Below are 15,427 nucleotides of genomic sequence, written 5' to 3'. Positions count from 1 at the left end.
ATGAATAGCCTGGCTGAAGAATAGCCAAGGCAGTGTAATAAATAAATACAAATTTTAAAAAGGAAAAAGAAAAGCCCTCTAATCACAGAACTTCTGAAGCTTAGCTCATTCCACTAGTGTGTTTTCCCCCAATAAGAAATAAAGCTGTACTCCTCCTGACACTTGTTGTTACGGGGTTCTCTGTTACAGGACAACCACTTCTAGTGAAACTCTATTAATTTTTGTGTGTCATGTAGATATGTCTTCATTAGACGTCATACTCTGTACAAACCTCCTCCCTTGTTTTTTCTGACTGGAAATTCTTGATACTGGATATGATGCAGCTATTTATTGGGAAAAGGTTCTCTGATGCTGATCACAACACAGCAGGAGGTTTTAGTTCCCTTGGGCTACTGCTCAAATTCTTCTCAGCTGATCTCTAAAATACTGTTTACCAGCTGAGCGTTGCTGGAGCTCCTCATCTCTGAGTCTTTCTCTTCTCCACCCATGACATAAGAGCTGGCTGCATTATTAGATTATCTGATCCATTGTATATAACAATAAAGGCCTTATAAACTCTGCAGTGTAGATTAAATCCCTATTTAACAGTTCTATGTCCCAGTTAGTACATAGGATGGAGGGAAGAAGAGGAATACAGGCTCAAATTATCTAGTAATTAGTCATTCACAGGCATTAACATGAATAAACAGGAGACATTCATGAATTTCACAGGCTACTGTATTTCAGCAATCCATATCACCCTCTGTTACTTTTAAATCTCCTCTGATGACAAGCTTCAGTTTTATCACAGTGCTCGCCTGTGGGACATGAGTAGCTAAGACGCAGAATGCGAGGGAAAATTCCTTCTCATCTCCAGCCATAGGAATTTGATCTGAGTAAGGATAAATGATACATCTGTCCAAATGCTCTAAAGCACTTTCATTACTTAGAGTCATGCAATCCATGGGCCTTGGCAAGTGTGTCACTTGCCAAAATATGTAGACCCCATTCTCCACATACCTGAAAGGGGATGACTGAGACTGCTCTCCACTTCCCATTTCTTTTTTATTTGGAAGGAATGATCTCTGTAGTGACCATCCCAAAAAGACATTTATCATCTATTGCTTAACTCTTCTAGTATTTCTCAGTGAAGAACCACCTAGGACAGCTACGACAGGGAGGGAAAAAGCTGTCTCATGACTGAAACGCCCAAGTGGGAATGAGCCTTGCCTGGTGCCTTGTACAGTCATTTGTTTCATTGCGTCATAAGGAAAACATCTGCAAAATGTTCCAGACTGAAGTGACAGCATTGCACACCGATTTCTTACTGACGCAAATGGCAACACAAACTGCAAAGTGGTGAAGAACCAGGTTTGGTCAGTTATTTACTAACTATTGAAAAGAGCTTGGAAATAAGATTCTGAACGTAGCCACTGATAAGATTAAAACTGAAACATGACCTAATAAAATTTGTCAAATAAACATTAACAGAGAATTGATTAAATTACAGCCAAATTAATCATTGTTCTCACTCCATAAAAGCAAAACAATCCAATCTTACGGGTTGAAATTGCCCTTCACAGCAAGATATATTTAATATATCCAAGGATATTACACTGGAAAAATATACTATAAAAAGCATGTTTGCCCAATGGTTTTCAAGCTTAGAGAAAGCTGTTGATTTGAAGCATATCTGTAGCCAAGCTAATATAGAAACAGCATTCTCACAATACACAGAAACAAAGTTAGTTACAGGGATGATCTTTCACAAGTACATGTTCAGCACTCAGTTTATAGTGTGTATTTGCTGTTTTACTGAAAATTAAATACTTTTTTCCAGTCTGGCAATTAAATGAATATTCACCAAACTCCCTTTCTGGGTTATTATTTTACTGCTGAGTGGTAGAAGTTGGAATAGTGACTGGTTTTTATTCATTTAGAAAAGTGTCTCAGTGGACTTGGCTCACAACAGCATGATCATTGCTTACTTAAATAATCTCTAGCAGCAGAGCCACGGCGTAAAGGCTTCAAATGAAAAAATATCATTCTATTCTGGTAACATGCATTTACATTTATACAGCATATTTAGACTTCTTAGCCTCACCATATGTGGTGACCATGCTGCCATTCCTTGACTCCAGCATGGTGTAAGCATGCAGCAATCTGGAAACGCTTGATCGAGACTCAGAATTGCCTTTGTGGCTAGTCACAGACATTTTTGTAATGATAGGCCATGCCTAAATTGGCAGAAAGGGAACTCCTCAACCTGTTTCAAAACAGCTACATCTAATGACAACTTTGAAGGACTCTGAGTTTAAAGACTGTATATGTATAATCCTGTAATTTTCATGTATAGTAAAAAACAACTGTCACGTCATTTTCCTCTAGATAGGAGCAAGTCCGTTCAAGTGCTGGAAAATACCTGTGACAATTTACATGGGTATTGTGTGAATCCTCAACTAAATTTCTGGCATAAAGAAATGTCAATATAGCATGAATACAGCAATTTACTTAATTCCTGAGTTTAAAAGATCCAGTTGACCTCAGATGTATTTGTATGAAGGCAAAGAGAATAGTTCCAGTCTACTACCAATCCCTACTACATATTGCAAGAAGCAAGTTATATTGTGTTTAGCTGCGTCTCACCATGGACAATGATAATTTGTTGTGCATGCCTTGTGGCTCTCATTGCTATACAATGAATTTTATTTGGCCTGGAGGAAAATGTCATATTCATGGCATAGCAGGGTCTTTCCAAAAGGATATGGATTACTGGGAACACAGAAAACATGATTTCTTGTTGACTCATATTGTGTCAAAATCTTGGTTCTCTTTCTGAGTTCTTCCCAAAACCACCTTGTACGCCACCACACATTTTGGGGTTAGGCACTTCTGTTCCTCTTTTAGGACTGAATTTTTCTCCAGGAGGGTATTACAGTCTAGGAAGGTGACAGTGGAAAGAGAACTTTTTCAAAGATTGCCCCAAAATTCAGGAACAGTCTGCTGCAGGATTTAAGGCATTGCAGGGCATTTTCACTTCGAGCTTCAGGCACTTCTATGGGCCTGCTCAGCAATCAGCAAACTTAACATTTCCCATATCTCTGTTTGCAAATACTTATTGATAGATGTCAAATCTGTCAGCATTTTACAACCCAGAAAAATCAGAAGTAATTAAAGTAGCTCCATTATGCACTATGCTTCTCAAAGCATCATTACAGACAACGGTAACTAAGCAATAGCTCTCTGTGCAGTGCTGCAAAGACATTTTTTACACATTTCATTGGGAAGAGACAGATCATCTTATCTTCAGATAACCTTCGCAACAGCTACATAAAGAGGAAAAAAAAGAAAAAAAAAAGAAAGAAAAAAAAGAAGTAACTCACGCTGTGGGACCTGATTCTTTTTTGTATCAGTAAAGCTCACTTGAAAGGAGGTGCTTCTGCAAGATCAGAATTGAGACTAAATTATTTAGTTCGCCTATTTTAGAGCCAGGCATTATAACCAAACTACAGTCCTGTCTTTGACTCAGTGTTTTTTAAATCTGCAAAAATGGTAATACTGTAAAACAAAATAGGTAGGTGATCACCACCAAAAATACACCCAGTTAAAGCATGAACTAAACAATTCTTACTTATGTTTATGGAAGCGTACTTTAGTTGTGTTTTAACTGCAAATAAATTCGACTAGCGAACCAGCTGCACAAATAACTTGTAAAGCGTTATTATTGCAGAGATGATTAAAAGCTGCTTTGTGACTTCGTGTTATTGGTGAAAAAATGCAAAGGCCCAATTCACAAACTTCACAGAGCCAAACCAAATAATTAACTTTAGACAGAACAACTGAAAATGTATCTGAGTGAAACATTTGCTTTTCTGAAGAAGACCTAAGACCGTGGATCTGCACAGGTTCCCTTTTTCTAAGCAGTTTATCTTTCTTGCAAAACTGCCAAAGTAATCAAACTCACTGTTGTTTCCAAGGCAAATTAAATCACTTTTTTTTTTTTAAGTGATACTGTGGTTATTTAAAGAATATGCACTTCAAATGTAATTCAATATAAATGACTGGCAAGCATATGAGCTTTTGTAATGCATAGATAATTCTTGGCACCTCATCACACATACCTGTCCATTAAGAACGCCTGGCACATCGATGGACTTAAAAAGTACCAAATCTCCTCTCTAAATATAAGGCACAACATGCAAACTCATCACCTCTATTTCCTCATTTTCAATTGTCAGGACTGAACTTACCTTTTTTCCCTTCACCTCTCACAGATCCTCAACCTGGCTGCCAGTCTCATGCGTAACGGGTAAATAATCTGGGTTATTTGACTAGAAATCTGCTTTCTTCCACTTCAGCCTTATTACAAATTCCCTTCAAAGCATCCCAGTGGTGAGGGGATATTGCTCTCTAAGAACATAAGGCTTTTTCCTTACATCTAGCAGAGTAAAGTTTTAGGCCATTATTGAAGTCAGAGGCCAGTTTTCTTCTCGACCATACAGATGAGGAACTGTCAACTTAACTAGAGACCACGCTCTAGCCCTGTCTTTTAAAATTATCTTCCAGCGACCTGAGTATCAAGCAGCTGAGATAAAATCTACTCTGAGGGAGATGGCTCATAAACTCACCTATTCCTAAAGCCATTCTGAAAACCCACATTACTAGATCCATAGTGGCAAATAGCCTATGCATTTATTGACCCTGGGAAAAGGCAGCTTTAAATGAATTCTGCAACTAACTCCCACTCTCTCTAGTTAGAATTTCAATTTTTAGATGCCTTGGAGCAGCTCAAAATACAGTAATTTAATTCATGCCCTGGTTAACCATTTCCCAGTCTTTCATCCCTCCCAATCTATCAGCCAATCAAATACATAGAAAGAAAGAGAGCGATGATAGGCTTCAGGTGGAAATAATGGCAAAATCCTCTTTGACTGGCTCATTCAAAAAAGCTGAGTTAAACTCATTGATTGTGAATCAGTTTTACTGCTCCAACTAGTCTACCATCTCATCTCATCTCATGAACCTTCCAGCTACCTGGAGGTGCATAATCATATGACCTGCAATTAGAAAGGCATGAATCTTAAGAAGGACATAGACACATGAAGTGTGGAGATCAGTCCACACTCTGAGGAACAGGCAACACAAACAAAATGCACTGACAATAGGTTGCACCTAGGAGATGTCTAGCATCCAAACCATCTCAGGGATCTGGGACTTGATTAACTTACATGAATGAGCACACTCCACTCTGCAGCAGCAGACTCATTCTTTCCTGCTTGGATGGAGACATGTATTGCACTTTGCAAATACGTCCAGGTGTTAAAAATGTAACACAGTGATCATATTTAGCACTTCAAAGCATATACCTCTTACTTTGTCAAAGTATGGTTCATAAAATTATATGCAGTGCTATCCCTCCTTTCAAAACAAATTACTGTCATTATATTGCACTTCTCTTCAAAATAGTACCAACCTTTCATTTCAGACTTGACTTTGTTTGGAGTGGCACAAAAATGGCTAGAGCATTTTCAAGCACCTGTGCCTGCAATTTTCAACTAACTGCATCTTCAGAGAAACTTCTGAGAACATGATATTCTTTGGAGATGGACACTGCACCCTGAGGACAGACAGAGGAGCTCTTTGCTATGTCTTATAGCCCATATATTTGTGGGCTGATAAAACAACAGCAGGTTGTGTTATTTCTTCTGCCCATACTATCTGGTAGCAGCTGTACAGAACATGACACACTTTAAAATCCTTACTTAGTTTTGGATTTGTCAATGCAATTCCAGCCTTAGGAAGTAAGGTAAGTGGACTTTGTTTCACACTTGGAGCAAATGAGAATTTTGTTGTGGATTTCAGTGTCCAGGATTTAAACTTGGAAGGAGTTTTCTCAAGTAAATCCGTGGTACAACTGGCTACAGAAACCTGGATTTGGCTCAGTAGCAGGTCTGACACTACTGATAGGTGCTGACAGATCTCTCTGGGAGTCTGACTCACTTTATTCAGACCTGCTTTCTCAGACTGCGCACCTGACACCAGGACTTGCTCCACTGAGCCTACAGCTGTTATATATGAAAGATAGTGTTTTTAAAATGGTCAGATATCTTAATAATACGTTCACTTTAACATTTTTCTCACCAGGTATTTGCCAGCTTCCTAAAGAGTGTAATGTTCATAACAAAGTAGACAAGGCTTTCATGCTAAAAGATGAGAGACCTTGAACTGCAGTGGCATGAACTACTCTGTTGTAATAAAAGTGTCAGGTGGCATGGGCCTGGAAACCACATTAATATCGATACTAACAGGCTTAGGAGAGATACAGAGCAGCATGAGCTACTTGTGAAGAAGGTGAGTTGACAGTGCAAAGGACAGTTAATGCCAAACAGATTTGCCTGCTCAGTTACTTCATTAGTGCCTGTTTTCAAGACTTAAAAGAACAGCTCACAGACAGAAAAATCCAGATTTGTTGCCTATCATCATTGCTATTTGCAATTTCCATACTAGTGTAATTGTATACTACGCACGAGTTATAACCAGTGTCTGGGAGAAACACAGATTTTTATGAAAGCATTCAATGGCTGTACGTCCCACCCTTCCCCACCCTCTGCATGCTCCACAGGCACACAGACACACACCCCACTTGCACTCGCATCAAGACTCGAAGCCAGACCCTCAGTTTAACCACTGGGACCTGCAATAATTTTATCAGCTGAGGATTTAGCCCAGAGTGTATAGCAAGGAACCATGGGGGCCATTCTTCTCTCCGACTCCAAGCATTGGACCAGAGCCCACACAAGTTGTATGGTCAGGCTGTAAAGCTAAATAGGATACAGAGATAAAGTCCTAATTATTAATAGCATATGTCCTTGCCAAAGGGGCTGACGAGAGCTGGAGCTGGTGCAAGAGAAAGGGCAGGTCCATGCATCTAGAAGCAGATGAGGGGCGAAAGAAGGGGATATGTGTGTTTGGGGAGAAGGGAGCAGGGAGGGAGATGTCCTCAGTCCAGAAGCAGCACGCTGTTATGTTGGCCCAGCTGCCGTGAAACCACTGTCTCAGAGAGCCTATAAGATCTCTTTAAGTGCTGACGGTCCTTCAAGGCTCTTCCCACAGTCCCCCTGAGGACAAGAAAATTTCCTCATAACTGGCTTCAAAATGCTCTTTTGGTCTCTCGACTCAACCAAGACAGGTCCAGATGGAAGCGGAGGCAGAGCAGATATAGTAAAGGAGGTGAAACCAGGTCTGGGAAACAATAACCAGCTCAGCAGTGTGACCTGCTACTCAGGGAGCGAAGGCAACATTGGGCAGGGCTGAAGGGGCTGCGGTGGGAGGAGTGCCTGCACAGGAAAGGAGGTGAAGGGCAGGGACCTCTGTGAGCACATTTACCTGTCAATGGAACAGACATTTCCTCTATTGGCAGCAAACCTGCTTTAGGAGGTTCCTGCTTGCTCTCCCCACACGTAACTGCTTGTTCCTGTCCCTGCAGGGGGTTTCCCTCTCTGACATGGGCCAGATAATATTTCTTTCCCATGCTCTGAATGAGGAATGAGAACTTTTATAATGACAGTGGGGGAATTAATATTTTAGCTGTTTCTCCCATCATGACTCCTGGTTGAGCTCACAAGGCAAAATTAATAGCCCTGCTCTAAATTGCTACGGAAGGTGCAGTACAGAGATGCAATTGCTATAGGGAAACATTAAGTCACTTAGTCATTATCTGGGGTAGCTGCACAAGATGGACATTCTCTAAGACAATCTAGTTTAAGTGTAGAGAATGGTTTTTTGCAGGAAACTTCAAAGGTTTTCCTCCTTATATTCTTTTCCAGTTTTCCAGATACATTTTATTTGATTAAAAAGCAAGCAAGTGTAGCAAGGTAACTCATCTGGCTATTGTGAAGGTAGGTTTTTAAAACAGTTTTGCACTGGCAATAGCAAAAGATCACTTCCAGCAATGAAAATAAAACCAACTCGCATTATAATAGCTTGGACTAGCATCATGTTCTCCCATGGCAAGGTGAAATATATTAGCTATATTTTCTGACATTGACAGGAGTTAAGTTCTTATGAAGCCATTAAAACAGGAGGTCACTGAATATCTTTATTAATTCCCTTATAGGTTAGTTGTTTGTGTTGGAGATGTGCCTAGCAACCTCCATCACATTCAGGGTCCCACGTGCAGATGTGCAGGTGGACCCAATATCTGCCTTGTAGACTTAGGCAACATTGCAATAAGACCGTACCGACTGAAAATTGCAGGGCAAGGGATATCAGAGATGCGTGTCTGCACAAGGTAACCATGTGCACCATCCAATTACCTCCTGTCAATTATTAGTATATAGGCATAAGCTATTATTTAATATTGGAGGGTAGGGATTTTGGTATTTTTTATTATTAATATTTACATGTACTTATCCATTTTGGGGCACCAGTGGGTGTCATATAGATTGTTGTTTTGTTACACAGTTAGTGAGAAATACTTTTCAAAGAAATCCAAGGTGCATGGTTGATTCAGAGGGAGTTGTAAAGTTGTCTCAAAGCTGCCAGATAAGCTGAATATAAAATTTCGGTGTCTTCAGTAACTTCTTAGCCATCAAACTCTGTGGTACAATGCAGCATACTTCTCTGGGACAGCTAGGATTTGGATCACAAAGGAGAATGCCTGTTTTCTTGAATTAGTGGAAAAAAGGTACCTTTGTTACTCCCACCCTTGTCTAAATGCATCTGTTAACCACAGCTAGCCAATCCCTCTGACTTCTCTGATAGTGCTCTGGCGTGATAAAGGAAATTTTGTCTCTGTCTCTTTCTGCTATCTCTTTGTGTATTTATCTCCAAAGGACTTTGACTACAGAACAGACCTCCCCTGCACCCCTCGGCCCTTCTTTGAGGAACTCGTCTATAAATGGAACAGCAGAAATGGGGAGGGAGGAAAGGGAAATAGGATGTGACTCGAGGACCTGCACTGCAACCACAGATATCCAGTGCTAGACACACGCTGACGTCAAGAGGATCATGCCCTCAAATTAGCGCATAGAAAGAGAACAAGGTTGGGATCTTTAAACTACTCGGTATTGGGTTTGCTTTACAAATGTCTTTAGTAAAACTGCAATGAGACAAGTATTTTTAAAGTACCCTCTTTTAAGCTGAAGCCACTGGTCATGTATCTTCCCCACATTCTTCTAGGGAAGCAGGTTTCGGTGTTGTCTCATCCTTTTTACAAAGGACCAATCATTCTTCCCAAAGTCTTATTCTTTTGGTTTTTTTCTCTCATCTTCTGAGATTTAGTCAAGTGAACATTCAGCAGAATAGTTTGGTATTTTGTGAACACAATTCTTTTTTTATCCAATTGAGGCCCTTTTGTGATCACGAAAAAAAGAAAACTGTTGTGAGCTACAGGCTGTTTACACTGTTAAGAGGTTGATACGGGTCAGTTCTCTAAGGTTATTCTTAGTTCAACTGCTATGTAAACTGTTGATGTCACTGACTGGAGGCTGCTCTCCAGGACATTATATATATGATAATTATATGACAGAAGATGCAACATATAGTTGGACCTGACCTCCAAGTTCACTAGTTTAAAAAAGGAGAAAAATGCCTGTAAGAAACTTGCTGTTTTTCCCGTTACTAAAATGTAATAAACCCCTTCAAGTTTATACTTAGTGTACAGAATATACAGGAGTCTTTCCTCACATGGACAGCAATGCCCATCCATCTTCAACTAGGGTACATTTTAAAGTCTCAATGTTCACTGCGTCCAAAAAGCATTTTTGAGACAAAACAGGCAAAACCTATTTCAGAACTAGACAGGCATCTGAAACTAGGATCTTAACTGTCATGTAAACATTTTGTGTTACTCTACAAAGGAACCTGAGACAAATTTTTCAGAGAAATTACAAATCATCAAAAATGAATTAAACAACAAACAAGGTATTGAAGAAAAGCAGCACTTCCTCACTCAGCACATTTTCCTTGAGCTTCATGGGCATTCAGAATTACAGCTGCTGCTATTACCACAAAAGCATGTTTTTACTGATTTTTCTTCCTCTTCCTGTAGAGAAGCACAGCTGCAGAAATGCAAGCTCATTTCTAGGCTTTTTTGTACTTCACCAGTTTACCACGTTCCAACCATTCATAGTTGTGCAAGACCCCCTTCATGGTACCGGGATTACCACAGTGTCACAGACAGTTTAAGTGAGGCTCATGGAGCTGTACAATTCTAACTATATTTTACATGGATAATTAAACAATGCATGACATGGAAATAAGCCAGCTTTACTGAAACAGAACAAACTAACTGCTCTAATGCAACAGTTAAGCATCTCGTCAGTTATAAAATGAAACACATTTAAAGCAAAAATAATTTAGAAAACAGGGTGCTTGACATTGTAAAGTAGCATGTTCAGAGGATCATTTTTAGAACATTAAGGAAATGTACTAATGCAGTCAAGTTTTCAAAAGAATTCCTGGCACCAAAACGTTATCCTCTGCTTTCTTTTTCACCATGTTGTAAGAATGGGTCACTCTTAGGGGGAAGAAAATCATGTATGCAAAACACTGCATGAAGCTAAACAATTCTTAGACGCAGCTAATTTCCATGTGGAGCTAATGATTTAGCATTGTCATCCTTCAACAGAGGAGACAGAATTGCATGTCTTTAGTTTACTTATTTAAGATGAAAAAAGCGAGGAGTGGGAATTCAATCCTGCTTCAATTTACTTCAGTGGCAAAACTCTTGCCGTGACTTTAGTGGGAGTGAGAATGCATCTTAATTCATTCAACGTGAGGAAGAAAATAATGAGCTGAGAATAATGTTCTTGTTTATAAGATTTAGATTACTGCCATAGTTGTTTTTAACAGCATTAAGTAGGTTCTGTTTTAAAAGCCAAGGGTTGCCTTTAGTCTTGCCTTTTCCTATGTGCTGTGTCACAACACAGGATCCTGGTCCTCTGACCAAATCAGCACTGGTCACAGCAAGCGTGGCTTGCTTTTGGGTCATGGCAGCATTCCCGCATGGGAATGATACATGTTTTTGGATAACAATGTGGATGTGTCACTGGTGACAATGTCCAAATCTGGGCTGGGGCACACTCCCCAGCCAAGGAAGCAAGGTGCACACTTCTGTAATTTAAATGTATTCTTTGAGTGCACAGCCTACTTCTAAGATGTCCATGAAAAGCAACAAAATAAAGCAAATCAATAGGCTTAAATTTGTAGTTTAGGAGTCTGCATTTCTACTGGAAAATTTTAGGAGGGCCACAAATTGAAAGAGGTTGACAAATTTTTATCTTTTTTCCTAGAAGGTAATCAACCTTCTGGTCTAGTTATCTCTGTCTCTCCCTATAAAGTAAGACCTAGAAACACACACAAAAAATCTGTATAAAAGTACCTGCCAATAAATTGGCAAAGAGTACTGTTCAGAAGATAGACAGAAATAAGACTGTCTACGCAGTATGAATTAATCACATACATTTGTATGTATGGATTATGACACAGGCCCTTCCCTTCTTCAGTAACAGAACTGATGCCGTCCTGTAAATAACATTATTGAATGAGACTGGTATGTGAAAAACTTCTGCATTTGCTGTAGAGGTGGGAATAAGGATGTTAAATGAGGTAGCAGACAACAAGCATGTGCTGCTTAGGGAAGCTGAATGTCGCTTCTGTGTTTGCAGAGTTCTGCGGTTTAGATGATGGTCATGGGGTATCTCCAGCTGCATGAGAATGAATGATAAATCCACACTGTTGCTCTGAGACTGAATGTAGTGTTATACAATGACTATTAAAATAAGGAATATTACTCAAAAATCAGGCCCTAGTTTTCTAAAGATGGTAATCTTCAATCAGAAGACAGTTTGTTTACCTTCTCCTAATAATAAAGCTATAACATAATAATAAAACCACCTCATAATCTTGTAAAAGTATCTAAGAGATAGATTGATTAAGGTCTATATAGCGAAAGCACTCTAGAAGCATTATGATAGCAGTGATAATTCCTGGGATAGTAAAGACATGCACCAATATCTAAAAGCTAAAGCCTAAGTGAAGAAGATTAAAAGAAATTTTGAAGAATTATTCAATTAATGAATCAAGGAAAATGTGGGAATATAGGATGAAGTATGTAATTAAAGATCGTGATCTATTAACACAGGAGGAGTATACATGACTTTGCCTCTGTATTAAAAGATTCTGTAATTGACTTGTGTGTGTTTGTGGTTTTATGAGTGTATGATTTTTTAGAACACATTTTTAGAACTGGGGCAAACAACGAAGGAAATCCATCATATGACATCGTGTTGATACATCATTCACTGGAATATCTCTACCTTAGTATTTCCAGCACAGATTTCCACCCCTTAAGCTATTCACAGAAGATGAAAATGTATAATAGCCGTTCAGACAAGCTCTAAAATTTTAATTGCTGCCTGAACGCAGAGGACTTGTGACGCACTATGATTTATTGAAGCACTCTTGCGGTTATAGGCATTTCTTTTAGGTAACCCAACCTGCTCCTGCTCCCTCTTCCCCTATCCGTCACTGACTTCTTTCTTTCTCTCTCAATTTTCTCCTTCTCTGTGTTCCTTTTATACTGTTCCCTCTTCACCTTTCTCTCTTCTTGTCCCCTACACTTCACCCTCAGCATTTATGACTTGGGGGGCCCTTTCTTCTCCTTACTGTCAGGGCATGGGAAGAAGCAGTTCCCTCGCCCTCAGCTGAGGTGTGCCGGGCTGCAGCTGTGAGATGAAGTAACTGCAGGGGAAAGTCCTGCTCGCTTCCAGCTCTCCTGCCCAAGCAAATGCTCAGCTTTTCTGGGAAGATGGAGCTATGCCATCCCATAAACACATTGCACTTGGAAGGGGATGAAACCTTCCCTTGAAAGACAACATCTTTAGCAGCCAAATGAACACACATGTGTGACCAGGTTTTCAGAGCTGCCTGATGTGGCCAATTTTTGTCAGTTTTCCATAAAGAAGGAAAAGGGCCCCAGGTTATCCTCCTCATGATATTTCAAGTCTTAATTCCAAAGAATGGAGATGCCAGGACTTGTCAATGACATGACTGTAACAATGTTATGAGAACTGGCAAGACAGTTCATTTCTCCTACACCTTATTCTCAGAAACCTTGGAGTTATTTCGGCTGGAAAACTCGGGGCAGGGGGGGAAGGTAAGTTTAATTCTGACAACTATGTTCAATAGTCGGGACATCTGCCATGCAGTTATCAACAACATAAACATGATTTAATTATGACAAGCACTACCTGCACCATTCGCAACGCAGAAGCGTGAAAACAAAGCAGCAACTTTTTTCTTGTTCCCTGTGGAAAAAGAAAAATACCCCTCCCCCCAAAAAAAAGGCAAGAGGAGGGACAATAAAGTCTGATAATTCTCTTTCCTTTGGCTTTTCAGTTCCATCACAGCTCTCCAAATTAAGATTTATGTGCCATTTTGTATCTGTTGTTGCTTTTTTTTCCCCCTACAGGGATATAGGTGGATAAGTTTGGATAGGAAACTCTATCCCTCAAGCCAAACTGAAAGGTTTATAAAGTTGCTAATAAAAGTTTGGGTCAGGGCCTAAATATCAATCATCCGCTCATTGTCTCTTTAAACGAGCTCAGGCATTTTCCCAACCACTCCCAGCAGGTCTCTGCCACTATTTTAAACTACAATTTTAGTGAATATTTTTTTTCCTGTGTTGAACTCAATAATTTTTCTCTCTCCCCCTCCTTACCTGCCAAATGCATCCATCAGGATTTTGCCAAAGGCTATCTGCTTTTGAAGTCGAGAGGAATTCACTAATCGTGAGTGTCAGATCCACAATAAATGCCATCACCATATGGTATATGCTGCTATTGGGAATTATCTCAAAAGGCCGAGCTGTGAAAAGTCTGGCTATATGTTAGGGGCGTTTTATTGCTAACTTTCATAACTCATGTCAGGTCTTTCAGTTTCTGTATTCATTGGCTCAAGTGAGTGCAACTGTTTCCTGAATTTATAAAAACGTTGTCGAGATCCCTTGATCTCTCTTCCTCTGTCTCTCTCACACAAACACATTCAAGCACATATATACACAGTGGAATAGCATACACAGTGGCATACAAATCTAGCAAAAGAGGTGGTTGTAAATAAATAGTATGACATTGTGCTTACTCAATAAATTTCTGTGTGTGTTAAATTCATGATAAACATATCATAACCACTGATGAAGGCTTTACAGCCTCCTGTCCCATCACACCATCCTGAGTGTAATTCTATAATGCATAGGAAGACCTAAGTTGGAAAAAGAGAGCAGAATTAGCTGCCATAAGGGCAGGGTGCTGACATAACTGAAAAATAGCTAACTGGAGAGCATTTGCTTTAGCTAAAGAAGACGATATCAAAGTGAGGTATCTCTGTGCCTTGTAAAAACTGTGGAAGTGTACTGTACATTCAAAGCAACAAGAAATCTACCTTCTTTAAGAACTTGTCCAATAAAGAATTAAATGATACATCTGTGTTTAAACGTCTCAGCCTTTAACATTCTCAACAAGAAGTACACATAAGGTTAAGAAAGTCCTCAGAAAAACACACTTTTGTGATCCAAAGAGGTAAGAAGAAAGAAAACAACATTTCAAGAGTTTCACATACCAACTTCGTGACAGAGAAAAAAACTATTACAAAAATAAAATGGCAGTGCCATTTCAAACACTTGGAGCAGCTCTCTTGACATTTCCTGATGCTCTAGAAAGGTGTGAATGTCATCCATGTCCCATGTTACCCCCACCAGCCAGATGGGAACGTATCCAATGGGCCTCACGGCATTTCAGGTAGCGCTAGAAGCATATGTTTAGGCAATGACTCCCCCCTAATTTATGTATGGTATATTAATGCCCTCTAGGAGCAAACTGAAATAACAATTTAAAGACACAGTTATATTTCAGAAACATGTACCTCTCCACCCAAAAAAGAGAATTTAGTACTGTCCCTAGGCAGAATTCATCCATCTTGAAGGCTTCTGACATGTGTTTCTGGGAACTGTAGGGACAACCACATTTTGTTTTCCTGATTAATAATACAAATGAACTGCTGGCAACACCACATCAAAACAAAAGTGGCAGAATCAGAAAAACTGCTGAAAAGTTTACCTTTATAGGAAAGTTTAAGTCTTGGGATATTTTGTTTTGATGTTCCAGTGACTGGAAGGAACAGCATCGCTAAAGATAACAGGCTGCAGGCATGTGGTACTTGGGAAGCTCTCATTCTGCTCTCTTCTTCTGTATCTTCTTTTGCACTATGGTGAAATATCTCCCCGCTTTTCAAACAATCCAAATTTAATCTGGAAGCAAAAAGAAAATATCTGTAGATTTTTTGCATTGTTATATAAATAATAATCCCGAAAGCAAGCCAGATCTATCTTTAAAGAGTTGCTCATTTAACACATTTGCTACGAAAGTATTTTTTCTTCTGGTATAAATCA

General features: G+C 39.5%; 1 protein-coding gene across 1 annotated transcript in view; it reads right to left on the bottom strand.

The window, feature by feature from the left end:
• SEMA3D (semaphorin 3D) overlaps positions 1-15,210 on the bottom strand; it is a 99,115-nt gene extending 83,905 nt beyond the window's left edge. Inside the window, exon 1 of the mRNA XM_009814468.2 lies at positions 15,096-15,210. Coding sequence (XP_009812770.1) covers positions 15,096-15,210 — 115 coding nt within the window. The remainder of the gene's footprint in view (positions 1-15,095) is intronic.
• Positions 15,211-15,427: the final 217 nt, after the last annotated feature.

Source organism: Gavia stellata, chromosome 4, assembly GCF_030936135.1.
Source record: "Gavia stellata isolate bGavSte3 chromosome 4, bGavSte3.hap2, whole genome shotgun sequence".
Lineage (NCBI taxonomy): Eukaryota > Metazoa > Chordata > Aves > Gaviiformes > Gaviidae > Gavia > Gavia stellata.
This window is presented reverse-complemented; position numbering and strand designations above follow the sequence as displayed.